Below are 19,350 nucleotides of genomic sequence, written 5' to 3' on the forward strand. Positions count from 1 at the left end.
AATGCTTTTCTCCATCCGCCAACTCTAGGAAAAGTGCAGAGAACACAGGATGCCTTTGTACATTGCGTTTATTGACCTGACAAAGGCCTTCGATCTAGTTAGCAGAGATGGCCTCTTTAAAATTTTACAGATATTATAGGCTGTCCACCCAAGCTACTAAATGTAATCATATATCTTTCCACCAAAATATGATGGGTACAGTGCAATTCAACGGTGCCAGCTCTGAAAGTTTCAGTATAAACAGCGGACTTAAACAAGGATGTGTCCTGGCCCCAACCCTCTTTGGAATACTATTTTCACTGCTAATCCACAACGCGTTTGATAAATCCACTGAAGGCATCTATCTCCATTCCAGATTTGATGGCAAACTCCTAAATATTGCCAGACTGAGGGCCAAAACTAAAATCAGAGCCACCCTCGTAAGAGATATGCTATTCGCGGATGACGCAGCGGTAGTGGCACACTAGCAAGAGGAACTTCAGTCACTAATGTCCCGCTTTTCTCAGGCCTGTAAAGAATATGGCTTGACTATTAGCACGAAGAAAACAAATGTTATGGAACCACCTGCTACAGCACCACCCTTCATCCTCATAGACGATAACAAGCTGGACGCCGTAAACGAATTCTGCTATCTGGGATCCACAATTACAGATGGCCTGTCTCTAGAAGAGGAGATGAAAAAACGAACGCACAGACTAGACTCGCTAGACTCAGACCAAGAGTTTGGTAAAACCATAAGCTAACTACAGTGACCAAAATGGAAGTCTACAAGGCATGCGTTATGAGTACACTGCTGTACGGCAATGAATCATGGACCACCTACGCAAAGCAAGAGAGAAAACTGAACTCATTCCATTTGAGATGTCTCCGTAGGATCTTGAATGTCACATGGAAAGAAAAAGTGTGCAATACTGAGATCTATTTGCGCGATCAGGTATTCCCTGCATCTTTGCAGCCCTCAGATAACGCCGTTTGCGCTGGCTTGGACATGTTCGCCGGATGGAGGACAAGCGCATCCCGAAAGTCATCCTCTATGGTCATCTCGCGACTGGCACAAGAAAAACTGGTCGCCCCCACCTCCGTTAAATAGATGTAATAAAACGTGACCTCAAATCAGTGAACATCAATACTGAAAAATGGGAAGACATAGCTCTAGACCGCAACAGATGGAGAGAGACAGTGACCAAGAAAGCTATGGACAGTGAAAGTACATGGGTCTCAGCTCAGGAAGAAAAACGCACAATCCGAAAAACGGCCAGCTCCTCTACCACCGAAGCAAAAGCCACCTTAACCTGCGCTATCTATGGACGGGAGTGTCTCTCCAAAATAGGGCTCCACAGCCACATGAGGAAGTGTGCTCTGAGATGAACCATAGTCGTTCTACGACTGAAGGAGGCCAATGATTATATTAAAAGACAGGTATCGGAGGAATCTCTGGCAAATGTCCCTCAGAAAACTATGAGAGAGGAGCTCGACGACCCACCGACATTTGAGGAAAGTGAGACAGCAATATCTAAACTCAAAAAATAAAAGGCACCTAGCTCTGATGAACTTCCCGCTGAAATATTTAAAATGGGTGGTGTCGCCCTAACAGAGGGGCTAACAGGCTTGTTCCTATCCAGGGCCGGTCTTAGGCCACTGCAACCTATGCGGCCGCAGTGGGCCCAGCACTTTCATAGGCCCCGCGCGATGCGAATTTTTTGTTGGATAACTACTTTCTACTGTAGATGTCTCGTAAAGTTAATTTGACAGAGATTTTGTACTTGGTAAAGTATGAATAAAATGCAAAGACGAATTTATTTTCTAATACAAAATCTTAATTTTCACTTATTATCCTTATCACAACCCAAATTAGGCCCCGCGCAATCCGTTTCGCATAGGGCCCCGCAGACTGTAGGACCGGCCCTGTTCCTATCCATTCTCAAGCAGTTTCATGTGGGACAAAAAGGCCAAATCAGACACAATGGTGGCTTTCTGATCACTTCCCAATAGAAAATGGCGTGAAGCAGGGCTGTGTACTTGCTCCTACTGTGACAAGTCAAAAACTCGCTGTCAGAGTCACTCTAAATTATCACAGCATTAATTATTATTTTTCATAATTTATTTATTTCATTTTGATTATTTCACCATCCTACCCCTAAATTCTCCACCCGCCCCACCTTTTCCTCTCCAGGCTAGACTTAGTCCACCACCTTGGAGATAGTTAAGGCGCGTCCTTTCATTTATCTTCCCTTGACCGGGGCAAAGATACGCACAGACTCTTTGATCTTATCGGCAGGATGTCTGACAGCCGCAGTGGACACCACCTTGTGTGGAATGCAAGTCACTCCTCCCCCCCCCCTTTCTCCTACATCTCTCTTTGATCTAGGAGTCAAAGCGCCTCTCGACGCTCCCATCTTAAGGCTACTTCACCCACGTGTAAGATAATTCTTAGCCTAGGACATTTCCTGTGTCCGCCCGCGCTTTCCAGGCTTATATAAAGTGAACCAACTCAAGCCAGACCCTTTTTCATTTCTCATTCGAGCTGAGCTATCGAGTCTGGACTATATCACTTATTCTCTCTCCTAGAGGAATACCTGGTGGTAAGCCGAACTTAATCACAAGTTCCATCTTAATTACTCTGTGTATATTTCCATTGGATTTAATCATGTGTATTTTGCCTAGTTCATTTATATTTAATTAGTGCATTGTGTATTTCTCACTGGCGTAAGTAGAAAACATAAACATGCCCTATGTATTTATTTATGTATTGCATTAATCTATTAATGCTACGTTGCTCAATTGATCGTTGATGCAACCATGTATATGTTTGTATATCTTGTTTTATCTCCTTTATCTCGGTTGGCCGCCTTGACAATTTTACTAGCGCACTGATACTGCGTCTAGAGAAGAGATATGAATTATCTCCCCTGTAGTCATTTTACTCTAACGAGAGTTGCGCCCCTTGAACGGACACACTCTCCATTGTTCTCAGCCTACGGTCATATGTAAACAAACTGTCTGGGTCACCCCCCCCCCCTTTTTCCTTCTCCATCCACCTGTGGTGTTGATTTGAGATTATTATTTCCCCTTCTATGTACATTTTTGTATTATTATTTCCCCTTTTATGTACATTTCTATATTGCTACTATCTGCCATCTATTTTCCCAAATCCCATTTGTCATCATCTCCTCATTGTGCTCTAAAGCAATTTCACCAATCTGACGAATGCACCTCAGTCGAGGGCATCGATAAGATGCATGAGAGACATGTCCTAACTTGTCTTTATTTATCCGCAGCCTCCCTCAGGTGTCTGCCTATTTGTTTGATATCAAGAATCACCTACTATCTTTGTGCTTAGTGCTATTCAGCACTGCACTAGCTCACTGACCTGCCTATTGCCCATTTACCTGCCTATTTATTGGATCAACGATCTATTTACCTGCATCTGTGCTTAGTGCTATTCAGCACAGCACTTGCCCACTGAGATCTACTCAACTCTACCACTTGGCGCTATCGGCATTGCCCGCCTATTCGACAGCCCATGTCAAGCTATTAGGTGCGACGTCCCTATAGATTCAGATCTGTGTGAGACGTTATAGCTACGCCAACCCTCTGCAACTCACTGGACATATCCTGTCAACTACGCTGCCCACGGCAGATCAGCTCTGCCCGCAGTAACCTTGTGCCCACGGTAGCCGGCCACCCGCCCTACTGTGCCCACTACAGATATTAGATTTTGGGGATTGAGACTCCACAAGAACTATATCACCGGCGTCCCTCTATCCGCTAGAGCGCCACCTCCAGCTGCAGAACCTCAAGCCAGGACACAGCCAGCTGCGACATCAACAGGAATACCAGCTAAGTCAGAGGACAAAGTGACATACTCTCTTATTAGGTGCAAGAGTGATGATTAAACATATTATTCATTAGAGATAGATGCAAACCCTCCCCCTTTTTATTCTTATATGTATATTTATGTAAATAAACATTCTTCATTTTAACTTTTGTATCTATCTTTCATTGCTTGTCTAGTTGCGTGTCTGCTCCCGATACATATGCTGATAGGTTGGGGTGTGATAGCTTTAAAAATAATCATCCCCTAGACATAAAACGCGCCAAACACACGTCACATTTCCCCACCTGTCACACCTACTCTATTCGCTACCTTCTTTGGCGTAATGCTAGGTCAAATGAGGCAGCGATTGCACGAAGGCATCTACATCCGGTTTCGTTCAGACGGCAATATGTTCAATCTTCGACGTCTACTATGACATACAAAAACAAAGGAGATGGTCATAGCGAAGCTTCTCTATGCCGATGATTGCGCTCTGCTAGCTCATAATGAGCATGATCTCTAGAACGCGGTAAACGAATTTGCATACGCTGCCGCCTCTTTCGGTCTATCTATAAACCTCGGGAAAACAGAAGTCATGTTCCAGAAGTCACCCAATAAAACAGACTCAGCCTCAAGGATCACTGTAAACGGACAGCCCCTTAACGTGGTAGACCATTTCACATATCTAGGCAGTATAGTGTCAAATGACGCCTCATTTTCAAGGGAAGTTGATAACCGTCTGGCCAGGGCAGTAGCGGTTTTGGACGCCTTCAGACGAGAGTTTGGCGGAACAAATCGCTCCGCCTGCCTACACAAATCAATGTCACCAGGCGGTGGTTCTCTCAATAAAAACCCTTCTATATGGCTCTGAGACATGGACACTATACAGTAAACAACTAAGACTTCTTGAGCGCTTCCACCAAAGATGCTTGCGCTCCATCATGGACATACGGTGGCAAGACCGCACTACAAACAGCGATGTCCTTGCGAACGCCGTATGGACAGTATAGAGGGACTTCTTATGGTCCGGCAGTTACGCTGGGTGGAGCACGTATCCCGTATGGGAGACGAACGTATGCCAAAGGCAGTCTTTTTGGTGAGCTAAAAGGTGGTCGACGTAACAGAGGCGCCCCAAGGAAACGCTTCAAAGACCAGCTTAGGCGTCAAATTTCCTTGGCTGACATAGAAGAGAGCACCTGGTTGCATGCGGCATCAGAACGAGACATCTGGAGGTCACTCACGAAGGCCGCGGGATACACATTTGAGACCAAAAGAAAATCCGCTGCCGAGGACAAATGCAGACGGTGAAAAGAAAATCTAAATCGACCAACTGCAGACAATGGTTATGCTTGCCCTGGATGTGGCAAAATATGTAGGTCACAGCTGGGGCTGCGCAGCTATGGGAAATACTGCACTCCTCACTAATCTTCGGACTCGAAGACAAGCCTTATTATAATATTAAATAGATTTGCATCTAGATCTATATCTAATGTTTGTTTTGTCTTTTTTTTCTCTCCATTTTTTTGTGTGTTGTTTTTATTCCATTTTTGTTCATTGTTTACTTCATAGTGAAAAAGTCCAATATATGGGAAAGGACCAATGGCGAACGCTTTTGTGCCAGTTTTTAGTTTAGAATTTATAGCTCCGCAATGGTTAAACTTATTTAATAAATGAAAACATCTGCGGTCTCCTCAGCTATTGGGCGATAAAACTAAATTTGACTCTTTTTTCCAAATCAGCTATTAAATTTATAATTCCGTCAACTTGCGGTAGGGGTCGGACTTAATCTGCGAACGTAATTTTTGCGGGAGTCATAATGAGCGAAAGGCTGTAAAAAGTTGTATCATCTAATTTATTCCACGAAGCATTATAACTATTGTCCTCCTTGTAGTATTAAATTTGTTTTCATTTTTCCCGTGATCCACATCTCCTTTCTCTGCTTGGAACTGATGGCGATATAGCCTACGAAACTTGTGATCAAATATTTCTTTTAAAGAAAGAAAGAAACTATATATATAACTCTATCTCGCCTCCTTCCTATAGGCTAGTCCACGTCATTTTACTCTCCATTTCAAAAACTCTCGATACTGCGACTATTTTATTTTTAGAACACATGTTCAGTGCACTAATCAACATCACTCGATCTCACGTGAATTCCCCCATACACACACGCGCGCTGACGCAAAGGCAGATCCCAAATGCGATGGATTGATGATGTATGGAGGCAGATCTACAACAGCTTGGGTTTCGAGCATGGCGACGAAAGACCCAGGAGAGATCTGAATGTATGGATGTGTTGAAGCAGGCCAGCGCCCTCCACGGGCTGTAGTGCTACTAGGATGGATAGACAGAATTGACGTCCACAGCTGCACATGCAACACTCAAAACAATCTTATTATCTATTATTTATATTAAAATAGAAAAAAAAAGAGTACTATTTACTCTCCCAAGAGTCTAAATAGTACCAGCATGGAGGGTAATAAGTACCAACTATATATATACATAACAATGCAGAAAGATTCACAAACATAACTCATAAGTATCAGCATTTTCACAACCTGCACATGCAATATGCACCCAAGAAGCACATATTAAACATTGTATCATATCTTCTTTAAAGTTTTCTTCGCATATAAAACAATACCAATTTTGACTTTTCTCACTCTCATTCTGACCAAGCTGAATAGAAATTTTACTTTTTTTTTTTTCTTTTGTGTTGCAGGAATAATTTGAGTTTGTTGTTTTTTACTTTTTTTTTGCAATTGCAGCATCCACAAGAATTTTTTTATAGGGACTGGAAGTTAAAATTTCAGATTGAAAAGATTTTTTTTTCTGTTTAACATGGGGTTTTTCTTTTACTGGGATAGGAGAGATTGCAGTTACAGGGATGTATTTAGACTTTGATTGCCGAGAAGGAATTAAGCAATCATAATGGCCTACATCATCTCCAATATTTGTAAATCGAATAACTACTGCAGGGGAGGAAGGAAAATCATTCATGCCATATTTTAAAACAACATTACTAGTTGCATTCATAATGACAATTGGCTTTCTGAGGAGCTTCGTAGTTGCTATTATCTCTAGCTCGCCAACCATATTATTTGGTCTAGAAATACTATCTAGCCTTTCAAAAATATTGTCAAATTTTGCATGTGGCATGTCAGCACACAATGTTGCTGCATCAAGGTCAGTATAATGCTCAATGTTTTTACAAATATAGTCAACAACTTGTGCTCTAAGAGAGTCTGCCAATGCCTTTTCTTGTATTTTAACTTGCAGGCTACATACAACTCCACTTGAATCTCTGTCAGTTAGCTGGAGATGTTCGTGTAATGAAATGCAAATGCTTCTAAAAAAGCATCTGCCGTCAGGCTCTGTTGGAATTGCATTGTAAGCAGATATAGAAAGTTCTAGGTGAGAATAATTTGAATTTATGGAGCTTTGAGCAGTTGCATCAAATCGTGGTTCATTTGATGAAGTGAGTGGGGATGTTGCAACTATTGTTGAGGAGTCTGATGATGGCTGCACTAACAACTGATCATGTTGGGAATTTGAGGTTGAAGGGATGGGTTCTACAGGAATATTTATAACTGAGCAAATGGAGGTTTCAAAATCACTTTCAGTGAATATATGTCGATTGCAAGGCCATATGCCACATTTCAAAAAACCATTAGCAAAATTTGCTCTTGGGTATGTTCTACCTAAGATGGTAGCCACCTGAAATACAGTAATTCCTCTACCTGGATGATTAAAAAGCCACTTATCTGACTCTTGTACATAACAGCTTTGCAGGGGCTTAAAAAACAAGACATCCAAAGGTTGAAGCTTATGTGTAGTATGAGGGGGCAAGCTGAGCATAATAACACAAGAGTTACTTGCAGCAGTGATGGCTTGCAAATTTTTGCTGTGAGAGGTATGTCCATCCAAGATAAGAAGAACAGGCTTTTCTTTTGATGGTTTTACACTGTTTATAAAATGATCCATCCATTCTGAAAAGCTATCTGCAGTCATCCAGCCACTTTCATTGCATACAGCGATTGTTCCTGGAGGAGCACCATCTAAAAGTTCGCCCTACATCCGTTTTCGCTTGTAGACAAGCATAGGTGGAATAGCATTTCCTGCTGCATTAGCGCAAAATATTGCTGTGGCGGTAAGACCTCTTTCTGCACTGGTCAACTTCCCCACCTGATGCCGTCCTGTCAAGCTCACCACTTTTTGCTGTTTTTTCTGGACAGTTGAGAGCGCTGTTTCATCGGTATTGAAGATCCTAAGAGCATCTAATTTATTTTCTGTAATGATGCTTTCAAGTTTGTCAAAAAATCTGTTAACTGCTATCTTGTTAAAACCGGTACTACGCGCAAGAGATGTTGCTTCAGGTTGTCGCAAGCTCAGATTGTGACGTTTCTTAAAATCTCTAAACCAGTCTTTTCCTGCCATTCTTTCTGTTTTATTAAATCTGTGAGACAAGCCATTTTTTTCTACTATTTGGTATGCAAGACATCTTATATCGTTTCTGGTCAGGCCGAACAGCATTCCTTCCAGTTGATTGATGTGACTGACAAGTTCATTCTCAAGCTCTGCTGGGAGAACTGTCATTCTACCTCTTTGTACTACATTCCCATTCGCAAACTTGTTTTTTCCATCTAAGTGTCTTTTTAGAGTTGGTTTAGGTATACCGTAAAGTCTAGACACTTCATTGAGACCATATTTATTCCTCAATGCCTCTAAGGCTTTCTGAAGATCCTCCGGGGACCAGGTTGAAGCTCGAGGCCCCTGGGTAAAAAAAATAATGAATGTAAATGATTATTAAATAGATTGCTATAGTCTATATGGTATTTTATTTATTTTTTTAAAATGTAGATCTACTTATAGTTAAGGGCTAGATTATGTTTAGTCTAAAATTTAGATATAGCCTTAATTTTATTAAATCAAAATCTACTAGATTTAGTACCGTAATTATCTTTTTTAGTCTAGACTCTATAGTCTATAGTTATAAAGAAAGTTATTGTTACATAGACATAGAGTAGAGTATAGAGGATGATAGAATATGATTCTAGAACTAGATTATATTATAAATCTAGATCTAGATAGTAGAAAGATTTTTAGCAATTACTAGATCTAGATTCTAGCTCTAAAACATAAAATAAGAAAGTTATTCGATCTACATCTAGATATTATGTCGAGATCAACTGTGGGGCTAAATAGTACCGAATGTCGGATAATTAGTACTTCCGGTACTTTTTACCCTCCTGGCGCCGGTACGATTTACCTCAAGGGGTCAGCCCACATAACGGTTTATCATAATAACATGTCTAAAAATAACTGATGTACTGAGGCATTATTTTCAAGAGGAAAGGTTGGTTAACAATGCAATAGCTTTTGGAACATGATAGGTTGCCTCATTAGATAATTATACGATTTCTAACATGTGCAAAAATTACATCAAAAAAGGTAAAAATGAATAAAACCTTACCGTTTTGGTGTCTTTTGATTAAGCCTGTAAGCTCCATAAAATTAACATGAATGATGACGCTATAGTTGTAGGTCAATATGCCAGGTTTTTTATTTTTAAAGACCATTTCTAAATATGAAAATTTTCGGTGGTACGAATTAAACAGTGGTACGTACGTTTTACCCCCCTTTCCCCTATAAAAAAATGGGTGCGTAAACTATACTTATGAAAATGAATTCTGCACTTCTTTTAAACATTTATACACGGACGAATTATAGTATAGAATTCACACAATTTGTATGCGAATTTATTACTTATGTTAATAATATATACTAATTATTTATATTTCAACCTATTTTTAGATTATTTCGCCCCCCCCCTTCTAGTATTTTGGCCGATTTGGTAGGGTCGGGAGGGGGCGATGGCATCAATCCGCCCCCCCCCCACCCACCATAAACTTTCGAGTGGGGGGGGTGGTCCTATTTATTTGTAGAAATCACAGTTTGCTAACAGAATCAATTAAATATCTATATGATTAAAACTTGTTATTGGTATTTTAACCGGTCTTTATATAATTTCGTTCACCTGTTGGCCGATTGGAAGGGGAAGAGAAAATACCTCCACCGCCATTCCCATCTAAACCCTTTGAGTGGGGGGGGGGCGGTCCTGCTGTTATGGAGAAATCATAGTATGTGAACAAAATTAGTCGAATATCTATATAATATAAACAGGTGGAAGTGCGATACATGCAATTCCCTTCCCCCCCATCGGACAAATCAATACTTTTTCTTTTTGTATTATAGTAAGAAATTACAAAATTTAAAAAATCTGTCACTAATATAATTTATATATGCTATAAAGTAAATTTTTATATCGAGTCGCCCAACCCCTATTCTTTAATGCAAAATGCAATCAATAGCAGAAATTATAAAAAAGGAGCGAGAATTAATAGTTTTCATTTTACCGCCCTTGCCCTTTCCAGACAGAGTTTGTGTAATTTGACATGCATTTATCATAACTATTTTAAGAAAGACTTTGCTTTGGAAAAGTTATAATTCAAACGAAATTTTTCAATATAACAGTCACGGTTGAGATGAGTTCAAAAGCCAGATAATCTTTTCCTAGTCGACTTTTTCCAACCTTTACTCTATCTCATATTTTTCTAGTTAAATAAATTTAGGACTATAACTCACAATTTATGCTTGAATTTTATTGAATATTAATCGATTTTTTTTTCGGCGGCGATCCTCAAAGCCTTAATCTAAATATGTGGGGTATCTAATCTTTTCAAAGAACAAATCGGTTTTATTTGCAATGTATTTAGGGACTATAAATTCATATTAGAATATTTTTCTCATTATTCAAAAGGCACTTTATAATAGAATGAATAATGAGTTGTAGGGCACGAGAATGCGTTATTGCAGTGAAGAATGCCAGCGTCGAGGCTTCGCCCCGAGCCTCACTGATGAATAATAAGCTGTAGATGTCAGGAGAATGCGTTTCTGCAGTGAGAAATGCAAGAAAACGCTTTTGGCGTCGGGGCTTCGCCCCGAACACCACTAATAAGTAATGAGCTGTAGATGTCAGGAGAAGGCGTTTCAGCCGTGAAAAATGCAAGAAAACTCTTTTGGCGTCGGGGCTTCGCCCCGAACACCACTAATAAGTAATGAGCTGTACATGTCAGGAGAATGCGTTTCAGCCGTGAAAAATGCAAGAAAACGCTTTTGGGCCGAACCCGAACCCCAATGAAGAAGCTTACAGCGCTCTCCCAGACCCCCAAGTTTGCAAGAGAAAGACTGTTGTTTTTTTTTCAGTTTTTTTCGCCGAAGATTGAGAAACAGTCTTATTTTATTCTCATATATCGAATATGTATGTATATATATATATATATATATATATATATATATATATATATATATATATATATATATATATATATATATATATATATGCTGTACGCACGTTTATGCATAGGTTAGGGTTTAGTGGGCGTTAGGGTTAGGGTTTGGAAAAAAATCGCCCCCCCCCCCCCCCCACTCTAAAGTTCTGGATCCGCCAGTGCATTTTACCCTCAGTGGCATACAGGAAAGTAGCTGTCAGCAGATGGCCTCTGAGAGAGACTGTTGGAGAGCTCTCACATTTAAAGGCTGCGAGACAAACATTTTAGACGGAAAGAAAATAGACCGCCAGTGGACAACGGCTTTGCCTGCACGAAATGCCTTAAAATATGCTGGTTGCAGCTGGACTTGCGTAGTCATGTGAAACACGTACTGCACTCATCCTTAATCTTCAAAATCGAAGATATTGCCATTCATATAAAAAATATGCCTATTATTTTAATATTTCAATTTACAAACAACAACAATAAATAAGACAAAAAAGAAAAACAGATAAATTAATCAATCACTAAATTATTATTAATGGCTTTTAAGCTTATTATAGGGGTGTTCGTAGAATAGTTTTTTAGTTAAAAGGTCATTTTGCGAACATCCCTCAATATTTTTTTTTTCAACGGAATGAATAGTCTTGGCTATTTTAGCTAACTATTTCCTGATCTATTTAGAAGCATAATATGCAAAAAATTTTCGGCCGATGTCCATTAATTCTTTGGTGCTTTAAAATCGCCTTAAGTTCGGACCTATTCCCGTTTATCCGGAAACGTTTTGACAATGGAAATGTCCATACATGTCAACTTTGACCTTCAGCTATGCTTTATTGTATGAGGGAAAACGAAAGTGAATATGTGGGAAATGTAGAAAAATGAAGTCTTTGTAATAGGCTACTAATTTATTAGTTCTGCAGTTACTTTCGAAATAAATAAGAATGGATAAAAATTACGGGGAGGTGTTCGCTTTATACGCCATTTCGCTGATGGGCCTTTCCTACAAATAAATATTTAAAAAAATATTTGAAAAATTCTCACTATAATGTTTGTTGAGTATTTCAAATTAATGCTATTGTTTGTTTGTTTTTTTTAGCTTTTTTTCACGAAAAGTATTAATTAATTGTGTGGGTGTTTTATTTGCTTTTTTTTTTTGTCAGTGACTGGTTATAGGCCTACATTTTTCCGGTTAACTAGTTAGATTTATATGAAGAGATGCTCGAAATGGTACGGGATAGAAAGTAGATAAGTCAAAAAGGATGTTTTTTAAAGCACCTGTTTTGCCCCTTTGCTGTCTCCACAGAAATTCTTCGCTATGACTCTGCAGTAGGTCATCAGATGTTCCACTCATCCATTTCAATGTCTGTTTCATTGACTTCCACATTCTTCCACAACTGCGCTAACTACAACGTGGACTTAATTTATATACACAGGCTGAGACTGTTGCGGAACTTGTGTAATTATCCTTGGGTGGGAGAGTCTTCCTCTACCCATGCCCATACCTTCCAGATCCGCCATTCTGTCTAGCACTCAACTATAAGGTATTAACTAGCACTCAAATATAAGGTATCAACTAGCACTCAACTATAAGGTATTAACTAGCACTCAACTATAAGGTTTTAACTCGAGTATCCAGCTGAATGGGTAGATTATAATAAAAGGGGGGGGGGAGTATATATAGACTACATGACAGACAAGAGTGTAAATGTAGACCTACATGATGTAAATGTTGTCTAGTTAATAATAATAATAATAATCTTTATTATCCGTAAGGAAAATTGTCTTACAATTTGTGCATTACACCAAACAAAAAACATTATAGGCCTAACTATAAGAAACCAAAGTGTACATTCACACCAGACTCACTCATAATTTACATGTGACAAAGTTTATACCAGATTGTTCTTATTTAATGATTTGATTGCCAGGGGAACAAAAGTAAGGGTTCATTTAAATTGTTCAACTAGCAGCTGTATATTATAGCTTGTTGTAAGATTTCTTTTTTTTTTCCTTTCTTTTTTTTTTTTAAAGTCTAATTTTTATTACCTATTATACTATCCTCATGCTTGTCGTGGAACCCTTAAAAACCAAAGCGAGAGAAACCTTGTTACGATTCTACTGATCTTAGAGAGACGCATTATAAAAGACCGCCCCCCTAAAAAAAAATCGTTATACGGATAAGTCGGCATTAAAGAAACTGCTAGATTTGGGTTTAGGCCCTAATAGTCTACCCAGACTGGAATTAACAATAGGCTGTTCGATCCATGCGACTTCACCGCTTGTTCCATGGACACCAAACTTATATAGGGATGATTAGAACAGTTGGGGTTATTATAAATAGAGCCCGAATGCTCAAGAACAAAACCACGTTGGTACTTTTGTTTAATAAATGACTCTCGCTCCGATTTTCTTACAATACCTTTTTTTCAAGTCAGAACTTGTCAAGTTTAAAATCTCAAAAAGAAATAATTCTAGAATTTCACCGGCAATTCGTTCACCCGAATGTATCTTTACACCCGTCACACGGCATTTGTTTTCGTTCACCTGACATATCGCTCACAGACACCTTGTTCGCCGACAGTTGGCTCATGACAAATCATTCATTGATAATTCGCTCACAGACAAATTCACTAGATAGTAGCCTAATACATACTATATATTCTCGCCTCATGTTTTATTTGTTTACATTAAAACTTTTGTAGCTATTATTTCAAAAATAAAATTTATTGCTAGAGATCGGGCCTAATCCGAATTTAAATGGGCCCACACTTAACTATAGGCAACATTTGTACTTTCATCATGAAGGCTTTCTTTTACACTCATGTCCGTCTTGTAGTCTTGTTCGCCCCACCCACATCTTCTTTATAGCGGTCCGATTATATCATGCCGTTATGGTCAACACACCTCTACCTACACCACCACCCTTTTTTTTTTATCTACCCAATCAGCTGGATACTTTAGCACCTAGTTGAGTGCTAGCTAGAATGTTTTTTATTGTTAGGCCTATTATTGAGAATTTTTAAAATATTTTTTTATATTTATTAAGTATATTGGACATTTTCACTATAAAGTAAAAAATGAACAAAACAAAACAAAAAAGGAAAGAGAAAAAAAAACACAAAAACACCTTAAAAATTCTTTATTTCATTAAAAAATAATATTTTAACATAAATTATCAATGCAGAACACCATACTTTTGTTTTTGGCTAAACAAAAGTAGAAAGAGAGAGGCGAGCACTGCTGGTCAGTCACGCCAGTTCATCAGCATACTGAAAGATGGCTGCCAACTTATTGACCTCATGGACCAGGGTCCCAACCGTCGAATATTTACCTTGTGTGCACAAGTTAACTTTTAAAAATAATATGTATACTAGTCGACCGGCGGCGTAGCATACGCCGCTATTTTGCAGGGCCGGCCTTAGGCGCCTGCAACCTATGCGACCGCAGTGGGCCCCGCACTTTCATTGGACCCGCTCTAATTCAAGGTGTAGAAATTATTAAATTAAACCTTTTTATAACTTAAAAGAGATTTCCCGCGCCCTCCTGTCGATTTACCAGGATCGCACTTTCATATGACCCGCACTTTCATAGGACCCGCGCTAATTCTAAGTGTATAAATTATTAAATTAAACCATATTATAACTTTAAACAAATTTCCCGCGCCCTGACGATTTACCAGGAGCTCCTGGAAATTTCCAGAAATCGTAAAATATACGAAAAAGTTCTTAAAATCTACGGTGTCATTCAATATGGAAAACGCCAATCTTACGCGCGACATTATGCATCAGCCGTAATTGTGTAATCTGGTGAAAGAAGCTTCTCGCGCCTCAAACTAATGAAGAATTACTTGAGGTCAACAATTCTCAAAGATAGATTGAAACATTTGGTAATTTTTGCTGTTGAGCGTGATCTATGTAGGAAACAGAATTATTATGATATACTGTAGGGTCGTTAAGTATTTCTGTACGTAGTAAAGAATGAATAAAATGCATAGACGAATTTATTTTCTAATACAAACTCTTAAATTTCACTTAGCCTATTATCCGCTTCCCTACTCAAACTTGGCCCCGCGAAATCCGTTTCGCATAGGGCCCCACAATGGGTAAGTCCGTTAGAAATAGTTCAAAGCTTTAAATTTGGAACTGTGTTAGACAAAAAAAATATTTTTTATTGAAAACACAGATTACATCACCAAAAAAAAAAGGCTAAGAAAAATGTCATCCGCTAAAGTTAGCGAAAAAAGCATTGTCAATGTTTTACCATGTCATTCTTTCCTTTCGTTGAACCGCCAAAATCCCACTTCCAGATAGGCTACCAATTGCAATACATTGAAGGGAGGCGACTCAACGCATACAGATATCGATGTTTATTCACGGAACATCACAAACACATAGGCATAATAATAATGTCTGCCTAGCTTCTTCATCAGCTGTAGACTGGGGCGTAACTTAAATCGTTCTCTTCTTCAATGTCAACATTCCTTCGCAGTCTAGTCATATATATTATATATATAGTCTTTAACAGTGACATCTACTGCAATACTTAAATGGCGGTGTTCATGGCAGGGTTATAACAATACAATAAGCCTACTTGAATACTAAGTACTAAGTTGTAGGGCAAAAGACAAAGGCTTAGATTGCCCCAGATCCAACCATGGACCAGAAAAATGGGGATTGGGGATGTCATACGCGCTTCTGAGTCGTACGTACAAATACAAGAGGAATATTTTACAGTTTCGTATTTATTTAAGCCATATGAATTATATGCAAGGTTTCATGTAAAAAAAAAATACACCACTCTCCAAGGTTATGTCTGCGCTGTAAGTGGCATTTAAAATATGTAGGTCGCAGTACGTTACCACGTGAAATACTGTACTCCCGATTAATTTACAGATTCGAAGAAAAGCCTTATCATGTCATGCATAGTTGGCCCCCTACATCTTCTGTATACAGATAGAAGAGTATGATAATTAAAGTAAGATATCTGGTAAAACTTTGGATATCTAATCTTGGATAAAGTTCCTTGGTTAAAAAAAAAACAAAAAAAAACCTTTTCTTCCAATTGTTTAATTAAAATATATGTGTGTGTATGCTAAAAAAAATTTACAATCTACAACTAGTCTAGATCTAAACGGTTGGATCTAGACACTGGCGGATCCGGGGAAGGGGGTGTGTGGCTGTAGCGGCGATCGCCCCCCCCCCAGGTCGATCTTCCCCCCCCCTCCCGTCGAAGGTGGGATGCGGACCAATTTTATTATAGAATTGACACAATTTAATTGTATACGAATTTATTATATAGGCCTACTTCCATCCATCCCAGTGGCGCTACAGCCCATGGAGGGCTCTGGCCTGCTTTAACACATCCTTCCATTCAGATCTCTCCTGGGCCTTTCGTCTCCACGCCCTAACCCCAAGCTGCTTCAGATCTGCTTCCACGTCATCTATCCATCGCATTCGGGGTCTGCCTTTGGGTCGCCTGCCTTTTGGTTTTTGCCTGTATACGATTTTCGCCCCTCTGTTGTCTGACATTCTTTCAAGGTGACCTGCCCAACGTAGTCTGTTCTTTTTTATTTCGTTCACTATTGGTGGGTCTTCATATAATTGATATAACTCATGGTTAGTGCGTGTCCTCCACCCTGTTTCATCCTGTATGGCACCATAGATTTTCCTAAGGACTTTTCTTTCCCAAGTGTTAAGTAAATTTTCAGATGTCTTTGTCAGTGTCTAAATCTCACTTCCATACATTGCTGCTGGTCTTATTATAGTTTTGTATATTATTTTCTTGGTTTTACTTGAAATCATTTTGCTCTTAAGTAGATGTTGGGTGCTATAAAATGCCCTGTTGCCTGCTGCTATTCTTTCCTTTATTTCTGTTAGTAGGTCATTTTTGAAATTAATAGTACTTCCTAGATATTTGAAAGTTTGGACGTTTTCAAATTCGTGGTCTTTGATTTTGATATTTTGTCCCTCTGTTTGATTGTCTCTTGTCATTGTGATGTACTTGGTTTTACTGTCATTGACCTCAAGTCCTGCTGGTCGAGATGCTTCTTCTAGTTGTATGAAGGCTCTAGCGATGTCAGAGGTTTCTTTACCCAATAAGGCAATGTCATCGGCATAAGCAAGGTATTGTAGAGGTTGGCTGTATATCGTCCCTGTTGGTTGTGGACCCATGTTTTCTCTCCTGAAGTAGTTAGTAATAGTTCCCCTTGTGTTTATGTGTATATTTCTTATAACTCTCTCCAGTGTTAGATTGAAAAGCATGCAGGAAAGTGCGTCTCCTTGTCTTAATCCTCGTTTAATCCTAAATTCCCGTGAGTGTTCTCCTTGTATTATGACTTTGCTTTTTGAGTTGTTTAATGTCATATGTATAAGTCTTGTCAGCTTATTGGGTTCCAAAATCCTGTAGTGTGTCATATAGGTATTTCCTTCTGATACTGTCATAAGCCATTTTATAGTCTATAAAGAGTTGGTGGATTGGTATGTTGTATTCATGGCATTTTTCTAGTATACATCTTAGTGTGAAGATGTGGTCGGTTGTGGATTTGTTGGGTCTGAAACCACATTGGTAGTCACCTAAGATTTCTTCTGAATATTTTCCAAGTCTCTTAGTTATAAGCCTAGACAGTATCTTATAAGTCACATTTAGTAGAGAGATTCCTCTGTAATTACAGCACTTTATTATATACTTATGTTAATAATATATACTAATTATTTATATTTCAACCTATTTTTAGATTATTTCGCCCCCCCCCCCCTATAGTATGTTGGCCGATATGGTGGGGTCGGGAAGGGCCGATGGCATCAATCCCCCCCCCCATAAACTTTCGAGTGTGGGGCGGTCCAATTTATTTGTAGAAATCACAGCTTGCTAACAGAATCAATTAAATAGGCATATATATATGATTAAAACTTGTTATTGGTATTCTAACTGCATGATCTTTATATTATCTTTCCCCTGTTGGCCGATTGGGGGGGGGGAGGGGCGAATACCTCTACTGCCCTTCCCACCTAAACCCTTTGAGTGGGGGGGCGGTCCTACTTTTATGGATAAATCATAGTATGTGAACAAAATTAGTTGAATTAATATAAAAATTTTATATTATGCCGCCCCCCTTCTGGTATTTTGGCCGATTAGGTGGGGTAAAGGGGGGGGGCGATTGCATGTACTGCCCTCCCCACTATAGCCCTCTGAGTGGGGGGAGGCGGTCCTATTTTTATGGAGAAATCATAGTATGTGAACAAAATTAGTCGAATATCTATATAATATATACTATGTATTGATATTTGAACCCATGTATATTATGTCGCACCACACTCTAATCTCAAATTTTATGCTTAGTAAATATAAAATGAAAAAGGGTTATACCAGGTGGGAGGGGCGTTACATGCAATCGCCTCACCCCCCCCCCACCGGACTAACCGATACTTTTTCTTTTTGTACTATAGTTAAGAAATTACAAAATAAAAAAAATCTGTCACTAATATAATTTATATATGCTATAAATTAAATTCTTATATAGAGTCGCCCCACCCCTATTCTTGAATGCCAAATGCAATCATTAGCAGAAATTATAAAAATAATTATTTTAAGAAAGACTTTGCTTTGGAAAAGTTATAATTCAAACAAAATTTTTCAGTATAAGAGTCACTTTTGAGTTTTAAACTCAGATAATCTTTCCCTAGTCGCCCTTTTTCCAACCTTTACTTAATCTGATATTTTTCTAGTTAAATAAATTTGGAACTATAACTCACAATTTATGCTTGAATTTTATTGAATATTATTTATCTATTTTTTTTTTCGGCGGCGATCCTCAAAGCCTTAATCTAAATATGTGGGGTATCTTATCTTTTCAAGGAACAAATCGGTTTTCTTTGCAATGTATTAAGGGCCTATAAACTCATATTAGGATATTTTGAACATTATTCAAAAGGTCCTTTATAATAGGATGAATAATGAGCGTTAGGTCAGGAGAATGTGTTTCTTTAGTGAAGAATGCAAGAAAACGCTTTTGGCGTCGGGGCCTCGCCCAGAACCCCACAGGGAAAGCTTGCAGCGCTCCCCCAGACCCCCAACTTGCCCCAAGGCCTCAACATGACTGTTTTTTTTTTTTTCGTCGAAGGTTGAGAAACACTGGTTACTGGTTACTTTATTCTCATATATATATATATATATATATATATATATATATATATATATATA

General features: G+C 38.8%; 1 protein-coding gene across 1 annotated transcript; it reads right to left on the reverse strand.

Moving 5' to 3' along the window:
* Positions 1–6,464: 6,464 nt before the first annotated feature.
* Positions 6,465–9,308, reverse strand: LOC129924569 (uncharacterized). The gene is made up of 2 exons (XM_056020121.1): positions 9,291–9,308; positions 6,465–8,590 (listed from the first exon to the last, which is right to left on the reverse strand). The coding sequence occupies exon 2, from the start codon at positions 8,411–8,413 to the stop codon at positions 7,889–7,891; it is 525 nt and encodes a 174-aa protein (XP_055876096.1). The 5' UTR covers positions 8,414–8,590; positions 9,291–9,308; the 3' UTR covers positions 6,465–7,888.
* Between the last annotated feature and the right edge of the window lie 10,042 nt (positions 9,309–19,350).

This window comes from Biomphalaria glabrata, chromosome 2, assembly GCF_947242115.1.
Source record: "Biomphalaria glabrata chromosome 2, xgBioGlab47.1, whole genome shotgun sequence".
Classification (NCBI taxonomy): domain Eukaryota; kingdom Metazoa; phylum Mollusca; class Gastropoda; family Planorbidae; genus Biomphalaria; species Biomphalaria glabrata.

Bases quoted from the DNA above. Each gene is read 5' to 3' on its own strand.
- LOC129924569 (XM_056020121.1), bottom strand. From the start codon at position 8,413: ATGACAGTTCTCCCAGCAGAGCTTGAGAATGAACTTGTCAGTCACATC.